The following is a 16,773-nucleotide window of genomic DNA, read 5'->3' on the forward strand; positions in this document are numbered from 1 at the left end:
GCCAAGGGGAATGGCCTGAAGCTGCAGGAGGGGAGATGGAGATGAGACCTGAGGCAGAAATCCTTCCCTGTGAGGGTGGTGAGGCCCTGGCACAGGGTGCCCAGAGAAGCTGTGGCTGCCCCTGGCTCCCTGGCAGTGTTCAAGGCCAGGTTGGATGGGGCTTTGGGCAACCTGGGCTGGTGGAGGGTGTCCCTGCCCATGGCAGGGGTGGGACTGGGTGGGCTGTGAGGTCCCTTCCAACCCAAACCAGGCTGGGATTCTGTGGTTCTATACTCTACCCCCTCCTGGCACTCTGAGCTTACGTACTTTCATCACCTTGTCAGGTTATCAACAGCGATACAGTCTTGTGAAATTACAGAAGTCTGGCCCAGGCACGGGGCTGGGGCCTGCGGGGCAGCGATGCCCTAGCTGAAGGCACGCACACAGGCTGTGTGCCCTCACCCTCTCAGCACTGTGGGGAGAGGCCAGAGAGCATTAGAGGGGCACAGCCCGTGCCCCCATGGGCACCCACCATCAGCTGGCTCCCCCCAGGCTCTCGCCCTCTGCCCTTGCTCCCGCCCCCAGCCCCTACACCCCCAAGGCCCCCCCTAACTGCCGGTATTCCACCGCCTACCCCTGCCTCCCGCCCCAGGCTCCCACTGCCCGTCCGTGCCCCCCGCCAGCAGCCCCAGGCCCGCCGCCCCTCGCTCCCCGCTCTCCGTGGCGGCCCGGCCGCCCCCGCCGCCTTCCCGTTACCAGGCAACGGCGGGGACGGGCGGGAGGGGCCGCGCTGCACGCCGGGACGGGGCAGAGGTCAGAGGGCAGCGGCGGAGCGCGCGCTTCGTACGGCCGCTCCGGGCGAGGTAGGGCCGGGCCGGGTCCCTCAGCACCCCCGGGCCCCCTCAGCACCCACCCCGGGGCCCTCAGTCCCCCCTCGGGCCCCCTCAGCACCCATCCCCGGGCCCCTCAGCACCCCCGGGCCCCCTCAGCACCCACCCCGGCCCCCTCAGTCGTGGGTGTCCCCCCCCGGGTCCCTCAGCATCCCCGGGCCCCTCAGCACCCCCCGCTCCCGGTGACGCCCCGTTTGCCTTGCAGGAGGCCCAGGATGGCGGAGAGACCGGAGGACCTGAACCTGCCCAACGCCGTCATCACCCGCATCATCAAGGAGGCGGTGGGTGCCGGTCCCGGGAGCGCGGCCACCGGGGCGGGGGGGCTGCGGACGAGCGAGCTCTCCCCGGACAGCGCCCGCTGGGGTCTCGTTGTTCGCGGTTTTGCTGCCCAAGAAGGGCCCGGGAGGATCCTCCCCAGGGGGCGCGGTGCCGGCTGCCCCCGTGCCGGAGGGGTGCTCTCGGGGCGGGCCCCGGCTGCACACCCCCCGGTGATGTTCCATGTAACCATCAGAAGGAAAGTTCAAAGGCAGGGGCCTCTCGCAGCGGGACTAACTGAACCCGCTCCCCCACAAAATCAGAGCGGAAGCAGATCCTTGTCTGTGCGACAGTCTGGAGTAATTCCTGTATTAATTTAATGGTATGCGTGGTCTCGAGCTGCGAGACATTGATGAGTGTGTCTGGCTCTGGCGGGGCGGTTGGTCTGTGTCAGGAACGTGACAGTCATCGGCCGGATTGCCCCCAAGACGGTGGCCAGACCCACGCGGGTCCAGCCGTTACGTGGCCTCCGTGTAGCTTCCCATGTCTCGGAGAGCACAGTCCAGTTGTGGTTGGCTTTCAGCTGGCATCAACGTTTCTGTGATAGCATCCAAGATCCACGACTGGTTTCCAGTTGTGCTGAGCCCTCTGAATACCTTCATGGAACTAATGTGAATTATGCAAGTTTAAGTTATTTATAGCAGCTGCTGATAAAAGTTGAATTTGTTTTTCAGCTTCCCGATGGAGTAAATATTTCCAAAGAAGCTCGGAGCGCCATATCTCGAGCAGCAAGCGTATTTGTGCTTTATGCAACATCATGGTAAGAATTTGCTGCATCAGATAACCAGTGCAGATGATTTATAATTCCCCTCTCTGCTGGCTGTCCTGGCGTATTTGTTGCGGTATTGTCTGTGTATATAAACAAACCAATCTTTAGCCTAGCCCAGTACCAGACTGCAGCGGTTGGGTTTCACACCCGTGGGGAGGGCAGCTTGGCCCTGCACACAGGGGTGCCCCCACCCCAGCAGGGGCGTTTGGACTCCCAAACTGCCGTTACCCTTAGATTATGGCTGCGTGGCCGTTCCTGGCACCGGCGAGAGCCCTTCGCTCGCTCTCCAAGTCACATAGCTGTGTCAGGGCAAGCGTGAGCCGACCTAGTCAGCCTTGGGCCAGTCGCAGAGGACACAGCAACATCTTTGGGGTGGCTGGGAATGTGCTGTGCAGGCTGTCGCTCCTCTGGTGTCACGTGCTCTTTGTGGAATTGTCACCCCACAGCCAAAGTTCAGGCTTTCTCCTTGCCCCTGGTTGTAGAAAAGATCCAGGCAAGCAGAAAGCCAATGCTGTGGGAAAGCAGTGCAACTAGATGAAAGCACAAACAGCCAATGTAAACAAGACAGTATCTTAAACTACTACTAGTAAGTGATCAAAATGCCCCCAAATGTTTACGAGATGGCTTTTTATTTTTGAAGTTGCTTGTGAGTTTAATAAGACAAAATTGACGATAGTACCAATTAACTCTGTTTTCCTTCTTGTATTTGACTAGTGCAAATAACTTTGCCATGAAGGGGAAGAGGAAAACGCTGAACGCTGGTGACGTTCTCTCTGCCATGGAGGAAATGGAGTTTCAGCGATTTGTAGCCCCTTTGAAAGAATCCCTGGAAGGTATCGTCCTCAGTTTGTGTCCAGGGAGTCTAAGCAGCACCGAGTCCTGTTTTCCTCGAACCCTGGACAAGCAACATTTACTTGCCTGTCTTGTTTCTCTTCTCTTTGCCCAGCATCCTACACCGTGGTTTGCCTGGGGAGTAAATAATGTGCACCTTAACAGGACTGGGATAACATTATTTCACAACCAATGAGGATTGAGAAAGTCTCATCTGCTCTCACTCCCCTATTAGGTTTATCTAAGGAAAGTCCTAGGTGCTGCCTGTAAATGTGAACTCCTGCGTCCTTTTCAGCATTTTTCTGCTGAAACTTAACCTGATTTCCTATGGAGCTGGTCAGCACAGCTCAAATAATAGGGTGAGTTGCTGCTGTGAGTTCGCTGCTCCCCTTGTAAGCCTGGAGAGCAAGTGGACGTTGGACATCAGCTACTGTACTGCTTGTGCTGTGGAAACGCTGGCCTGCGATTATTCAGTGTTCTCTCTTTTTAGTTTACAGGCGTGAACAGAAAGGGAAGAAAGAAGCAAGGAAAGATAAAGACAAGAAGGCAGACTCAGAGGAGCAAGATAAGAGCCGAGAGGAAGAGAATGATGACGATGACGAAAGGATGGAGGAAGAAGAGCAAAATGATGAGGAAGAGGTGGACAACTGAGCTTGCTGATGAGACGTGCGTAGGGGTTGGGATTTGTTCGGAGGGATATAAATGCTGTAAATCAACCTTGCTGTGTCCCCTCTTGTTTCCAGTAGAGCTTTGTACCGTTCCTCCGGGGCCCGTCCCTTTTTGGCTTTACCTTGTACATAAAGGACTTCTGCTCAAGCTTTTCTCGTGGAAGGCCTGCTCCTCCCCGGGTTCCTGGGACCGGGCGTGTTGTGTTGGGTTGGCTCTGGAATGGAGGGGGAAAAAAGACGTCGGATGCTCAGTACAGAAGCTGGCTGGGAGAACTTGGGAGACTGTTGGATAAGCTCGTTAAACCAACTCAGGGGCTGAGTCAAATAGGTCATTAACCCTTTGGGGTTTAGAATTTACATGATGTCAGGATGCTTGGAAGCTGAACATATGAGCTTTTTATCCAAGTGAACTTGGGGTTTTTCTTCCTTCATTTTCTTGCATTCTGGCTGTGCCTTCTCTCCCTGCTGCAGCTGTGACGGCGATACTGTGTCTCTGAACCGTACCACTCATGCAGCAATGCAGTGCAACCGTCCAAGGAGCGGTGGTCCGCTCAGCTGACTTTCTCCCCCAAACCAACCTAAATTAAAAAAACTCCACAGCACTTACGATTTCAACTAAATACCAAAAGTGCTTAAAGCCCTGGAAGAGGAATTTTCTTAAAAATCTGAAGCAAAATTAATGGCTAGAAGGTGTCTCGGGGTGATAAAAGGCGGCTGGATCAACTGGTACGTTTGTTGGACATCAGCTGTGGGCACCACTGGATCCGATGGTATCACCTCCTCTGCAGACAGGTTGATGGTTGCAGCAAGTTTAAATGTGGTAGAAGAGAGTGGTGGATTTTGGTGGGGTTTTTATTCCAATTAGAATGGACTAATTACATCAGAGGTCCCTCGTTGGCCTTCAACAGTCGTTCCAGAGGTGCGGGCTGCCTCCCAGCGTGATGGGCTCCAGGGCAGCGAGGACAGGACATTCCTACCCTGGAGAGCCAGCCTCACGCCTGCGGTTTTTAAAATAGCCTTCAAGAAAGATGGGCTGAAACAAGCTGTTTGTGTCCTTAGTACTCATATAGGTTTGTTCTTTCATACTTTAATTCTTAGGTTTGATGCCTTTCCTTTCTCTTCTCTGAGAAAGTTACCTATTGGAATAAGGGGTTTTTTGGGGAAAAAATGCTTTATTATGTGACTTATCTTTTTGAAGACTAATAAACCTAATATTTGAACTTAACTAAGGTCTGGTGAAGGAAACTTGAGGGAAGTTTTAGGTACGCTCAAGTAAAACCCACTAATTCTGCTTATGTGCAGTTTTAAAATAGCATTTGTGAGGAACAGGATGTCCTTTTCACCAAAAAACTGATGCAGAGCTACTCTGCTTTATGCTTTTATGGCACAATGGCTTTTCACACACAGAAGCCCAGCTCCCAAAAAGAACTAAATCAACAAAGATTTTCTGCTGTCAAAGTTTCTACTGGCACAGTCAGTGACAGATGAAATGTTATCTCCAATAACAAAAAAGGCCTTCCTTCTAACTTTCCCTCCTTTTTTTTTTTCTCCTTTTTGTCCTCTTTTAGTACACATCTGGGGTGCATATTCTGGAAGGGAACAATACCCAAATAAAAGCTAATATTTTTTTTTTACAGAAATGGAGTCTCTTGTTTCTGTTGGTAATAAACCGAGCAGGTTGCAGTTGCATAAACCCACATCTGAGCCTGCAGTGAGGCAGAAGCAAACTGGCTGTGAAATCGCTTACGGAGAAGGAGGAGATTCCCAGTTATCGGAGAGGCGAGGGGTGGGTGCTGATGTTTGTATCCCTGGCGGGAGGAGCCTTCGGTTCGGCCCCAGTGAGAGGCACTAGGCTGGGGGGACAGAGGAGAGATGGGGGGGCTGGGGTGATGCGCCACAGTGGGCCAAGGAGACCCCAAGGAGACGATGTTCCCGTGCGGGAGCTGCAGAACACCGTGTGATAAACCTGCCCCCTGCACCCCCTGTGCTCTCAGATGGAGGTTGCACATCCTGCCTGTGCGCCACCGGGCCTGCAGTGTGGCTCCAGCCTCCCCTGGCCTGGCAGGGCCCCCCAGCACCCCAAAACCTGGCTCTGTACCCCTACAGCACCCCCAGCCCTGCTCCTGTTCTAGGTATCTGCAGCACCTCAAAGTCCTGTTGCAGGCCCCCCAGCACCCCAAAACCTGACTCCAGCCCCCCTGCAGCACCCCAAAACCCAGCTGCATGGCCCCCCAGCACCCCAAAGCCCTGTTCTATGCCCCTCAGCACCCCAAAACCTGGCTCCAGATACCCCTGCAGCACCCCAAAAACCAGCTGCATGTCCCCACAGCACACTCAGCCATGCTCCTGCCCCCTTCCAGCACCCCAAAGCCCAGCTCCAGGCCCCTGCAGCACCCCAAAACCTGGCTCTGTGCCCCTACAGCACCCTGGGCCCTGTTCCTGTCCCCTATAGCACCCTAGTGACCTGCTCTAAGCACCTGTAGTGCCCCAAAGCCCTGCTCCGGGCTCCCCTAGCACCCCAAAACCCAGCTGCATAGCCTCACAGCACACTCAGCCGTGCTCCAGGGCCCCCCAGCACCCCAAAACCTAGCTCCAAGCTTCCCCCAGCACCCCAAAGGCCTGGTCTGGGCTCCCCCAGCACCCCAAAACCTGGCTCCAAGTCCCTCTGCAGCACTTGAAACTCAGCTGCACGGCCCCACAGCACACTCAGCTGTGCTCCAGACCCCCCAGCACCCCAAAACCCTGTTCCATGCCCCATTCAGCTGTGCTCCAGACCCCCTAGCACCCCAAAACCCTGTTCCATGCCCCATTCAGCTGTGCTCCAGACCCCCTAGCACCCCAAAACCTGGCTCCAGGTGCCCCCCGCAGCACCCCAAAACCCATCTGCATGGCCGCACATCACCCTAACGCCCTATTCCATCCCCCCCCCCCAGCACCCCAAAACCTTACTCCACGCCCCTCCACCCCCTAAACCCCCACCCCCCCCTCCACGCCGCGCCGCCTCCAGCCCTTTCCCGCGCTCCGCCGCGCGAGACTTCCCGCCATCTTTCCCCGGTGGGTGTGACTATGTAAATAAGGGGGCGGGGTTATGCAAATCGAGAGCTCAGAGGACGGTCACACGGCCGGAGCGGGACGCGGCGGTGGCGGTAGGTGAGTGCGGGGGGTCGGGGTCGGGGACCGGGGGGGGGACCGGAGCCGGTCCCCGACCCCGACCTCTTGTAGGGCTGCTTAGAGGCCGGAGATCGGGACGATTCCGGTTATTGCTCGGTAACCCGTAGATGCCAGGGGGCTGGCCCTCCCCTGCTCATCCTGCGGTGTAATTACAGACCCTCCCTGAGCATCCCCCGTTTCCAGATCCTACCTGGAAAAGGAAATCTTCGATAACGTCTTGACCTTTGTTAGTGACTGTTAATTAACCCGCAGTTCCGTTTTCTCACCAGGGAGCTCCACTTTCCTAGTCTGTCCCTGCTCCCACCTGGGATTTCGGGAGCTTGCGTGTGTCTCCAGGACTTCAGGTAAATAGTTGTGCACCGAAGGATGAAGCTGCATCCATTTCTGTATCCCGAAATGCTGAAAAGCAACTTCCTCATCTCTCGGTAGCTCGGCGGTGCTATCAGGAGCTGGAGCAGACCTTTGCAGCTCACCCTTGGCGTGTGTTGGGTCTGGCTTCAGCCCGTCCGCGAAGTTTGTTTCGTTTGTGCAAACGGGAGGGCAGCGTGTGCATGGTTTTCTCGTTTTGCAGTTGCTTCTCTTGCCTCGAATACAGCAAGGCACCCGGGTCACTGTGCCGGGCCCGGGCTGGGCAGAAGTGCGGGTTCGGGTGCTGCGGCTTTGGGCTGGCCCTCGAGCAGTCCCAGCGTGGAGGAGCAAAGGTGAAATGTGCTCTCTGCTGTGGGGCTGTTCGTAAACCCCTCCTTGCTGAGACTCGGGTGTGCATTAAGCAAATTGCTTTAGAAATCCAGATTTGGGCCTTTAACGTCAGAGGAAGAGGCGCTTGTGCTCTGCTGGGAGCCCTAAGGGGATCTCGGGGGGGGGAACAGCCCCATTTGAGGGTGTAACGTACGTGGTGCATCGTCCCCTTATTGCGGCACCTTGCTCTGCACCGCCGCCATCCCTCCCCGGCTGTCGGACAGTTGCGGGGCAGTTGCGGGGCGTGTGGCAGCTCTGTGGTTGTAACACCCCGGTGCCCACGTCCGACCGGGTGCCCGGTGTGGGAAGGGGAGCCTGCGGCCTGCGCCCGGCAGCTTCTCCCTCATCTGGGGCTTCTCAGGAGGGCCTGGTGGCAGGAGGGTGCTCCACCGGGGCCCACCCGCCGCGGCTGCTATCTCCGCTCTGCAATTCTGCGGGTGCCCATCTCCTCCTCCCCTGGAGAGGGCAGTTCCTGGAGCCGTGGTGTCTATCTGTCCCATACAGAGTCAGGTGCTTCTGGTCCCACCCGCCCCCCTCCCCTTCCTCCCGTGGGATTAACTGTTTAAAGCATTTTTTGGATTTTTTGTTCACCGAGCCCTTTGTTCTCGATCACTCCCTGCCTGCAGCCCTGCCTGAGCAGCCAAGTGGCTGCACTGGGGCTGCCAACTCCAGTTCACCCGAGGGCCGTCCCATTCCCTGTGAGTAAGGACAGCAGCGGCAGCTTTCCAGGGCTAAAAATTCCTCGCCAAATGATGCCGTGACGCTGCCAGCGTGCCCGTCAGCTGGTCTGCATCCCCCGCAAGCACAGTCTGATTTTTTTATACCGTGTTTTTGTACGCCTGTAGGTAACTGAGAGTTGCCTTTTCCCCCGTCCCCAAGCAGAGGTGATTGCCCAGGGTACGAGAGGCTCGGTTCAAGCCCTGCACTGAACGCGATGTCGCTGTATTACAAGCGCCCTGTGCACTGGGGTGGCCTGATGCAGACTGAGAATTTGGCTCAGCACTAGAATATCTGAAGGATCTTGAGTGTAAAATAGGTGAATGCTTCAAATTAAAGGTTTTCCAGCAGAATGGAGCCGTCCCCAGCCCAGCTCCCTTGCTGACTGCCGCTGCGAGTGCTGCTGTAAAACTTTCTCCCCCGGCCTGTGTCCTGGGATGCCAAGGGAGCCCTGTGCTCTCTGGAGAGAGCGGGGTGCAGGCCCCCAGGGGGGTGTCAGGATGGGTTCCCTGGGGAATCCCATCCTCCTGTTCGCTCTGTCTCCCGTGGGAATCCCTGCCCTGCCTGGGGTCCCAGCGGAGGAATCCTGCTGACTTTCAGCAGCCTGACTCCAGCTCTCCCCCCACTCGCCTCCCTTGGGTTGCAGCCCTTAAAACAAAATCTGTGGTAGGGCCTTTGCTGTTTGTTCCCCGGGGCACCCCTGGCTCCTCCGTGCTGGGCATTTGTGGGATGTGGCCCTGCGTGTGCAGCCGGCAGAAGTCCTGGAAGCCGCTCCGTACAGTCTGCTGCTCGGGTTGCGGTTCCCAGGGCCGTAACAGCTGCTCCCTCTGTGCGGCAGCCAAACGCCTCGTCCCAGGGCAGCCGCCTCCCCCCGGCCCCTTCCCTCACGCTCTCACCAACCACGTGTTGGTGACAATTTAACGCTAGTGGAAATTTAAATCTTAGTGGTCTAATCGCAGAATTACCACTAAATCTAACTGTTACAGAAGAAGAAAATATTGCTACAGAAAAAGTTTCAACAATAACATAGCTAACACTTGATTTATGTATATTGAGTAATTGCTCTTTGTTACCCCTGAAGTCTGTTTTGCCCAACTCCCAAGTTTTCTTTACCACCAGAGTTCTGTGACCGCAGGGTTCAGAGCCCTGGTCCCTTCAGGGTGCTCCTGCACCTCTCCCCCTTCCTGTGCCCGTGCTCTTCTGTAACTGCACCTTCACGCTGTGGCCACAAATACCTTGTGCTACACAGAGCAGCTTTCGACTACTCGAAATTGTATCACACAGTTATACGGCATTAAGCAAAAGTAAAACAAATTAAGCAATGACCATCTTGTCACGAGAAAACTGCTGGTACAGTTACGCACACTGGAAGGAGCAGATGGAGCCTGAGGAGGGTGGTAGTCTTGAACCATGTGAACGTGGTTCTGCTGCGGGAGGACACCGGTGGCTGCAAGTTGCTGGTTTCACACACAGAATTGGGAGGTTTTGCAGAGAGGCGTCAGCATCATCTCTGTTTACGGGAAGTGTGTCCTGCAACACCCACCCGGCACAGGGCAGCGCCCAGGGGTGCTGGGATGAAGCTGGCTGGGCAGCAGCTCCTGCTCCCTGTGTGTGCCCGGAGCAGGACAGGGACGGTCCTGCAGTGGCTGCCTGGATCTCAGTCCCCCTCGCACGCACCGCTAGCCATGGCTTACTGGGACACCGCCACTAACCAGCCTGCCGGTTTCTTCTGGTGTTTCAGAGTCTCCTTCCACAGCCCCCTGGTGAAGGCCCAAGATGCAGGCAGGCTCCCTTCTTCACAGCGGCTACTTCCACCCGGTGCTACGCTCCTGGCAGTGTACAGCAACCACCTTCGATGCCTCCAACCTCATCTACCCCATTTTTGTGACGTGAGTGAGCCCTGGCTCTCTGGCTTAGGGACGGACCGTGCTCAGGTTGACTGGCGCAGGTGTTCCATGAGCTACTCCCCAAAATATTCCCTGTGGACAAGCCTGGGAGGGAGGCTTCCTTCTCACACTGAGTCCTCACATCTCTGTCCCATCCACCTCCTGCAGTGACAGCCCTGATGCGGTGGAGCCGATCCCCAGCCTCCCTGGACAAGCCAGGTAAGAACGCAGCCCCTCCGAGCTGCGTGCCAGTCACTGCCGTGCCCGAGCAGCATTGACATATGGCTGAGATGAGCGTGGGTCAGGGTGACACTTCCAACCTCTGTGGTCCCTGCCGTGGGGATCCCCCAGCATCAGGCAGGATGGGAGCATTCTTCCACCATGGAAGTGGAGGGAATCATACTGGGGATGTTGGGAAAGTACCAGTACTGGCAGGAAAAGTGCCACGGTCTCACGATGCCCCACAGTATTCGCATGTTGTGTGGGCTGGGCACGCAGGGAATTTGGAAGTGAATGGGCTTTCCAGCAGCAGCTAGAAAACCTGTGCAAGGACACGGGCTCTGGTCCTGCATTAGATCTTGCTGGACTGGCAGCTCCCATCTTCATCTGCTGCTACATTAGCAGGGCTGTGGTGAGAGAGGCCCGGGGGGGGTGGTCCTGTGGGCACGTGGGATGGATCTGCAACAGGGACACCAAGATAAGGGATCCAAGGGCAGGGCATGCTCATCCTGTCAGAGCAGAGAGTGTCCGTGCCCAGCAGATAACGCTCCTGTAGCCCCAGATAAGGTCCTGGATTGTTCTTCCCAGTGTTAAGGCAACACCTCCCCTGGACCTCCAGCTGCTGCTTGGTGTGGGTGCTCGTGGGTGCTGGATTGCTCACAGACCAGCATCCAACTCACAGACCAGCATCCAAGTCCCACGGGGCAGGGCTGGGTGCCTGGCAGCCCCCTTCACTTTGCTCTTCTCAGGTATGGAGTCAGCAAGCTGGAGGGGATGCTGCGTCCCCTCGTCGAGGACGGTCTGAAGTGTGTGCTCATCTTTGGGGTGCCCAGCAAGGTCCACAAGGTCAGCGTGTGTGGTGGTGGCAGGGGGCTTGGGGTAGCCACAGGGGTGTGGGGGAGAGAGCAGTGTGGGGCCGGGGGGTCTCCTGATCCCACAGGAGCAGTTCAGGGTCTCTGGGCATGCCAGCACCCCACTCGGCCAAGCAGGGCGGGGATGGGAGACTGCAGCGACACCCAAAATGCTCCTCGTGACTCTGGCTGTCCTCTGTCCCTTTGAACAAGTGGTGGGTCACTGCAGGCAGAGGAGAACAGTCAGCCCTGCGCTGCAGGAAGCAGGGCGGATGGCCTGGGTAGGGCATCTCCCGTACGGCTCCCCCTGACCCAGCCTTGCGCTGGGAGCTGTTGTGGGCAGCCCCAAGATCTGCACTTACTGCTCAGAGACACTACTCTGTCACTCTCTTCCATCGCTGGTGGTCACACCGCCCCACGTTACAGGGTCTCGCAGTTCAGAAAATGCTCCTTGGGCAGAACTGCTGCCGGGGAGGATTTGGTGGGACACCCTCAGCGCTGCGTGCTGAGGCATTTCTCTTCCCACAGGATGAGAGAGGCTCCGCCGCTGATGCCGAGGACACACCTGCCATCCAGGCTATCAAGAAGATCCGCTCCACCTTCCCAGAGCTGCTCATTGCCTGCGATGTCTGCTTGTGCCCCTACACCTCCCACGGGCATTGTGGTGAGAGCCTGGGGTCCCGGGCTGCTCTTTGGGCATTTTCCTGGCACTGGGATTCTCCAGGGGTTTCCCATTTTCTGCTGAGGAGCTCAGGATGCTGGTGGGGCCTGGCCAGCTCCTGCCCCAAGACCTGGCTCCCCAGCACTGGGGCAGCTGAGCCTGAGAGACCTGTCCGGGGCTTTGACAGCAGGGTGGGAGGCACAGGTGGTTAAGGCACCCGCTCCCTGGCCTTCTGAGTCCATCTGAGCACCCATCTGTGTCCCCATCTGTCTTCCCTTCCCTGGAGCACCCACGTGTCATGTCCAGTGCCTGGAGTGCTGCGTTATCGGTCTCCTGGTCCCCTCCTTACCCAGCTCCCTTAACACGTTCCCTGCTGTTGCTCAGAGCATCTCCGTAGCTTGTCCCAAGAGCCACACTTCCAACCTAGGGATCGAGGCGGCCGGCCCCTCACCTAACTCCAGGTCTGTCTCCTAGGCATCCTGCGTGAAGATGGCACCATCCAGAACGAGACCAGCTGCCTGCGGCTGGCAGAAGTGGCGCTGGCCTATGCCAGAGCAGGTGAGGAGTCTCCTGGCAGCGGTACCCGAGTTTGGCAAACAGTCTGGCTCCAACCAGGAGTGCGTTCGCTGCGAGCCGGGGGAGGCTCCCCCTGCCCTCCTGGCACCAGCCCCAGCAGAGCCGTGTGCACCCGTGGCCCCTCTGCCCTGGGGCCACCTCCTCCTGCAGGCACCGTCACAGCCTCGGGCACTGCTCGTCATCTCTGCTCTTTCCCTGCAGGCTGCCACATCGTTGCCCCCTCAGATATGATGGATGGGCGCATCGCGGCCGTGAAGAAGGCGCTGATCTCCAATGACTTGGGCAACAAGGTGAGGTCGGGATCTGCGTGTGCCAAAGGCAGGAGTGACATCCGCAGGGAGGCTGCAGCACAACGGGACTGGGCAAGCGGTGGGAGAAGCAAACCCCCACATCACCCAGGATGTGCTGCAGGCATTTCCGCGCCCCGGTGCACACAGGAAGGGAACGTCCTTGGCTGGACACGGGGACAGCAAGGTGCCAGGCCGCTGGCAGGGGAAGCAGGATGTGGGGCAGAGTATAAAACAGCCGTGGGAGGGAATCACTACTGCCCCGGTGCTGGGATGCAGCACCGAGCCTCCGGCCCTCATGGCTCTGCCCTCCTCTGCAGGTCTCAGTGATGAGCTACAGCGCCAAGTTTGCTTCGTGCTTCTATGGTCCCTTCAGGTGGGTCTGTCCCTCAGCCGGCAGCAGCCCTGGCCGGCGCCAGGCTCCCCGGGAGGTGCGTTCCCAGATAGTTACTTGGGAACAGGGCTCGGCCAGAGCCTGGGCTGCAGCTGGGGCCATGCTGGTCACTTCGGAGTGCTGTCCTCCTACTTCCTGGTGCAAAAGGGAGACTAATGTACATTTCCCATGAGAGGCTGGCTGGTGGGAAGATCACCCAGGTGATCTTCTGTCCCACCCCTTTGCCTGCTTGTCCTGGGTGCTGGTGGCAAGGCAGGCAGGGAGGGAGCTGCCTGCAGCTGCCAGGAGCAGCGAGGAGGGGAGTCGCAGGAGCTGGGGTTGCCCCAAAGGGTGGCTTCAGGGACAAGCCTCAGCTCAGTCAGCTGTTAGACCTCATCCCACGAACGGCCTGATGCCAACAGGGCATCCCTGAGGAACCTGCCTTGGAAAAGAGCAAAAGGGAAATGTCTGACATGGTTTTACCCCAGACTATGGGCAGGGGGAGAGCAGCGGGTGTTCAAGCAGCTCCCAGGCCACGGCCTGTCAGACCTCCTAGAGTGCTCCTGGGGCGCTGAGGCTTGGGACAATCTCCTTTTTCCTGCCCCCGATGGCCCAGGTCTTAGCCTGTCCTGACGTTTCTGAAGCTTTGCAGGGCAAGAGGCACAGGTAGCTGTGCTGGTCCTCACACCCTGCCCTCTGCCTTGCCTGTCACCAGGGATGCTGCGCTATCCAAACCTGCCTTCGGAGACAGGAAATGCTACCAGCTGCCCCTGGGTGCCAGGGGCCTGGCGATGCGTGCCGTGGTGAGTGAGCTGGGGTTGGGCTGCCCGGGGCAGCACCAAGGGTCGTGGGTTTGGGCGGAGCAAGCCCAGGGGCGTTGGAGGCAGAAGGCAGGAGGAGGCACACCAGCCAAAATGGCCGAGGGTCTTCCCTCTCAAGTGAGAGAAACACGATGCCCGTCAGCCTGCCAGAGAGCTGGTCCCCAGCGTGCGCCGGAGTTGGCGACCCCGTACCCCACTGTGGCTTGGGGCGTTGGGTCTGGGGACACGCAGCCATGGCTTTCCCCAGGCACTGCCTGTCTGGCGAGGGGAGCGTTGGCTCTTCCCCGTCACAGCCCCTCTGTGGGTTCCAGTGGCTGTTAGGGACTCAAAACTTCTGGGGAAAACCAACTGTGGACTCGGTGGAAAATGTTCTTTTACCTCGAGCTGCCCCATCGTGCGCGTGTTCCCCCCCGCAGGACCGGGACGTGCAGGAGGGAGCGGACATGCTGATGGTAAAGCCGGGGATGCCCTACCTGGACATCGTCAGGGATGTCAAGGCTCGAGTAAGTTCCTTGTGCAGGGCAGCGAGGGCACTGGGTGTCCCTGGAGGAGGAGGGGGAGGGGAGGTGTGTATTTGGGATAGGCGATTTGGACACCCAAACCGGAGGGGATGCAACCGCTGGTTTTACACGTCGGGGTGGGCACTGGGGCACCTCCGGGTCCCTCCATGCTCGCCCTGGGAGCACTGGGGTGCCTGGGCAGGGGCGCCCCCCCCGGCTGACCTCCCTCCCCTCAGCACCCCATGTACCCGCTGGCCGTGTACCACGTCTCGGGGGAGTTCGCCATGCTGTGGCACGGGGCCCAGGCCGGGGCCTTCAGCCTGGAGGCTGCCGTCAGGGAAACGGTAACGGCCTTCAGGCGCGCAGGTGAGGCGGGCGGCCCCGGGGCCTGCAACCCCCTCCCCCCCCGACCCCGTGGCCGTGCCCTCCCCGGGGCGGCTCCAGCGCCTGTTCTCTCGGCAGGGGCCGACGCCATCATCACGTATTTCGCGCCGCAGCTCCTGCGCTGGCTGAGGGAGGAGACGGCGGCGGCGGCGGGACGGAACTGAGCGCGGGGGCGGGACTTCCGGGGGCTGGGGCGGGGCTTCCGGGGCGGGCGGTGCCGCGGCGCAGGTGGGTGCGGGCTGGTTGTCGCCCGTGGGCCCCGGGAGCGCGCGCGTCCCCCGCCGCCCCGCCCCCCCCCCCCCCCCCCCCCCCCGTTCCGGGAGCCCCGGGACACCCCGCACCTCCAGCCCCTGCGTGCCCCGGGTGCGCCCCGGACACCCCCCGGACACCCCGGGTACCGCCCCGCGTGCCCCCCCCCCCCCCGCACACCCCGGGTGCGCCCGGACCCCCAGCCCCGGACACTGCGGGTACAGCCCCGGGTGCACACACCCCCTGGTCTGCACCAGCAGCCCCGGCCTGGGAGACTTTGCACCCTGGGGCTCGGAGCAGGGCCGTCCCTCCCCCGCCCTATCTCGATGCACACCCCAGAGGGGGCCTGAACCCCCCCACGGGGGCCACTGACACCAGTGGGTGTGACGCGGGCCAGGGGCCGGTGCCCTCACCCCTCTGATACACCCGGTGCGAGCCACACTCAGCACCCACATGCTTCCAGCTGAGCACCTGGCACTCAGCCCCCGCTTGTTCCAGGTTTCCCTTAGTCCTGAGCTTTACTAAAGCCATGCTTAGGCTCCGCTTACTAACGTGGGACGTGAAGGACACGCTGCTGCGGCTGCGGCAGCCGGTGGGGGAGAGCTACGCGGCCGAGGCCCGGGCTCACGGGGTCCGGGTGCAGCCGGAGGCTCTCGGTCAGTCTTTCCGGGAGGCGTACGGAGCCCAGAGCCGGCGCTTCCCCAACTACGGCCAGGGCCGGGGGCTGAGCTCCCGGCAGTGGTGGCTCCACGTCGTGGAACAGACCTTCAGGCTCTCGGGCGTGCATGAAGACAGAGTCCTAACGCTGATGGCGGAAAACCTCTACCGTGACTTCTGCAACGCCTGTAACTGGGAGGTGCTGCCGGGAGCCGTAGAGACCCTGAGCCGGTGCCGCCAGCGCGGCTTCCGCATGGGGGTGGTCTCCAACTTCGATAACCGGCTGGAAAACATCCTCTGCCAGTGCAACCTGCGGCACCACTTTGAATTCGTCCTCACCTCCGAGGATGCAGGCTTCGCCAAGCCAGACAGGAGGATCTTTGAGAAAGCCCTGTGCCTCAGCGGGGTCCCCCCGGAGCAGGCGGCTCACGTCGGGGACGACTACACCCGGGATTACAGGGCGGCCCGTGCCGTGGGAATGCACAGCTTCCTGCTCCGGGCAGTGGGGCAGGACAAGGAGCCAGAGGTGCCCCCCAAGCACGTCCTGCCCACGCTCAACCACCTCCTGGCTCTTATTGAGAGGGGGTAGCTGCGTTTCAGAGGAGGACCCGCACCACTGCAGAGTGGTGAACTGGTCCTGGCATGGGATTTCTTGCTGCCCGTTGGGCAGGGACAAGAAGCGAGCACTTCTGAGTGCAGGGAGCAGCGCTGCCCGCAGAGCAGGGGGGGTGTTCATGCAATAAAACGTATCTGAGGCTCAGCGTTGCTGCTGCTTTCATCACTCTAAAACTGCTACGGAAGAGGGTCAGCAGTGGTGTCCCCCCCAGCAGAGTTGGGGACGGGGTGAAGCTGCGCTCCAGAAGGCTCGTTCTGGGGGGAGGGACAGCCAGCATTCCCCTCTTCCCAACGGCGGTGATGGGAGGCAGTCACATCCCTCTGCTGGGGGCAAAACAGTCTGGATTGGGGGAATTTAACTTAAGCTACTGTCAATTAACATCAACTTTGCAGTATTGATTTTAGTAGTGAGAAATAAAGAAGAGAAATTTTAAACAGTTAAAGAAACACCTTTCCTGCTCTTCTCCCTGGCTCCACTTCAGGCCAACACCTCTCCTTCCTCCCTAACACCACCTCCCCGTGTTTCTGCCACGTTACGCTCCCTTTGGCGAGGCGGGGAGCAGCCCAGACAAGGTTTCTTTCTGCTGCCCTTTGCTTCTTACTCCTCTGCTCTGGC

General features: G+C 59.2%; 3 protein-coding genes across 12 annotated transcripts; all 3 read left to right on the top strand.

Moving 5' to 3' along the window:
- Window positions 1-782: 782 nt before the first annotated feature.
- On the top strand, window positions 783-4,677 carry POLE3 (DNA polymerase epsilon 3, accessory subunit). 4 transcript variants are annotated; one of them, XM_054849172.1, is made up of 6 exons: window positions 783-842; window positions 1,075-1,150; window positions 1,859-1,944; window positions 2,668-2,786; window positions 3,275-3,450; window positions 3,528-4,677. In XM_054849172.1, the coding sequence occupies exons 2-5, from the start codon at window positions 1,085-1,087 to the stop codon at window positions 3,433-3,435; spliced, it is 432 nt and encodes a 143-aa protein (XP_054705147.1). In that variant the 5' UTR covers window positions 783-842; window positions 1,075-1,084; the 3' UTR covers window positions 3,436-3,450; window positions 3,528-4,677. The 4 variants fall into 4 exon arrangements, with proteins under 4 accessions (XP_054705147.1, XP_054705146.1, XP_054705148.1 ...); XM_054849171.1 differs by having other exon boundaries at window positions 3,531-4,677; XM_054849173.1 differs by having other exon boundaries at window positions 3,924-4,677.
- Window positions 4,678-6,532: 1,855 nt separating this feature from the next.
- ALAD (aminolevulinate dehydratase) lies at window positions 6,533-15,306 on the top strand. 7 transcript variants are annotated; one of them, XM_054849005.1, is made up of 13 exons: window positions 6,533-6,602; window positions 6,893-6,967; window positions 9,820-9,967; window positions 10,133-10,183; window positions 10,933-11,029; window positions 11,563-11,698; window positions 12,170-12,253; window positions 12,473-12,561; window positions 12,879-12,934; window positions 13,647-13,734; window positions 14,169-14,255; window positions 14,489-14,618; window positions 14,715-14,933. In XM_054849005.1, exons 3-13 carry the CDS (start codon window positions 9,855-9,857, stop codon window positions 14,798-14,800), a joined length of 1,017 nt encoding a protein of 338 aa, XP_054704980.1. In that variant the 5' UTR covers window positions 6,533-6,602; window positions 6,893-6,967; window positions 9,820-9,854; the 3' UTR covers window positions 14,801-14,933. The 7 variants fall into 7 exon arrangements, with proteins under 7 accessions (XP_054704980.1, XP_054704976.1, XP_054704981.1 ...); XM_054849001.1 differs by lacking the exon at window positions 12,879-12,934 and having other exon boundaries at window positions 14,715-15,306; XM_054849006.1 differs by lacking the exon at window positions 14,489-14,618 and having other exon boundaries at window positions 14,715-14,903.
- Window positions 15,307-15,414: 108 nt separating this feature from the next.
- Window positions 15,415-16,302, top strand: HDHD3 (haloacid dehalogenase like hydrolase domain containing 3). Its single transcript, XM_054849008.1, has one exon. It carries the CDS (start codon window positions 15,415-15,417, stop codon window positions 16,129-16,131), a length of 717 nt encoding a protein of 238 aa, XP_054704983.1. The 3' UTR covers window positions 16,132-16,302.
- The last annotated feature ends 471 nt before the right edge of the window (window positions 16,303-16,773 follow it).

The sequence above is a fragment of the Grus americana genome, chromosome 20, assembly GCF_028858705.1.
Source record: "Grus americana isolate bGruAme1 chromosome 20, bGruAme1.mat, whole genome shotgun sequence".
NCBI lineage: Eukaryota > Metazoa > Chordata > Aves > Gruiformes > Gruidae > Grus > Grus americana.

Excerpts from the sequence above, each read along its gene's own strand:
- POLE3 (XM_054849170.1), top strand. The coding sequence starts at position 1,085 with ATGGCGGAGAGACCGGAGGACCTGAACCTGCCCAACGCCGTCATCACC. Across the intron at positions 1,945-2,667 it reads GTGCTTTATGCAACATCATG|TGCAAATAACTTTGCCATGA; the intron begins GTAAGAATTTGC and ends GTATTTGACTAG. Across the intron at positions 2,787-3,274 it reads TTTGAAAGAATCCCTGGAAG|TTTACAGGCGTGAACAGAAA; the intron begins GTATCGTCCTCA and ends CTCTCTTTTTAG.
- ALAD (XM_054849001.1), top strand. The coding sequence starts at position 9,855 with ATGCAGGCAGGCTCCCTTCTTCACAGCGGCTACTTCCACCCGGTGCTA. Across the intron at positions 11,030-11,562 it reads TGCCCAGCAAGGTCCACAAG|GATGAGAGAGGCTCCGCCGC; the intron begins GTCAGCGTGTGT and ends CTCTTCCCACAG. Across the intron at positions 14,256-14,488 it reads TCAGGGATGTCAAGGCTCGA|CACCCCATGTACCCGCTGGC; the intron begins GTAAGTTCCTTG and ends CCCTCCCCTCAG.
- HDHD3 (XM_054849008.1), top strand. The coding sequence starts at position 15,415 with ATGCTTAGGCTCCGCTTACTAACGTGGGACGTGAAGGACACGCTGCTG.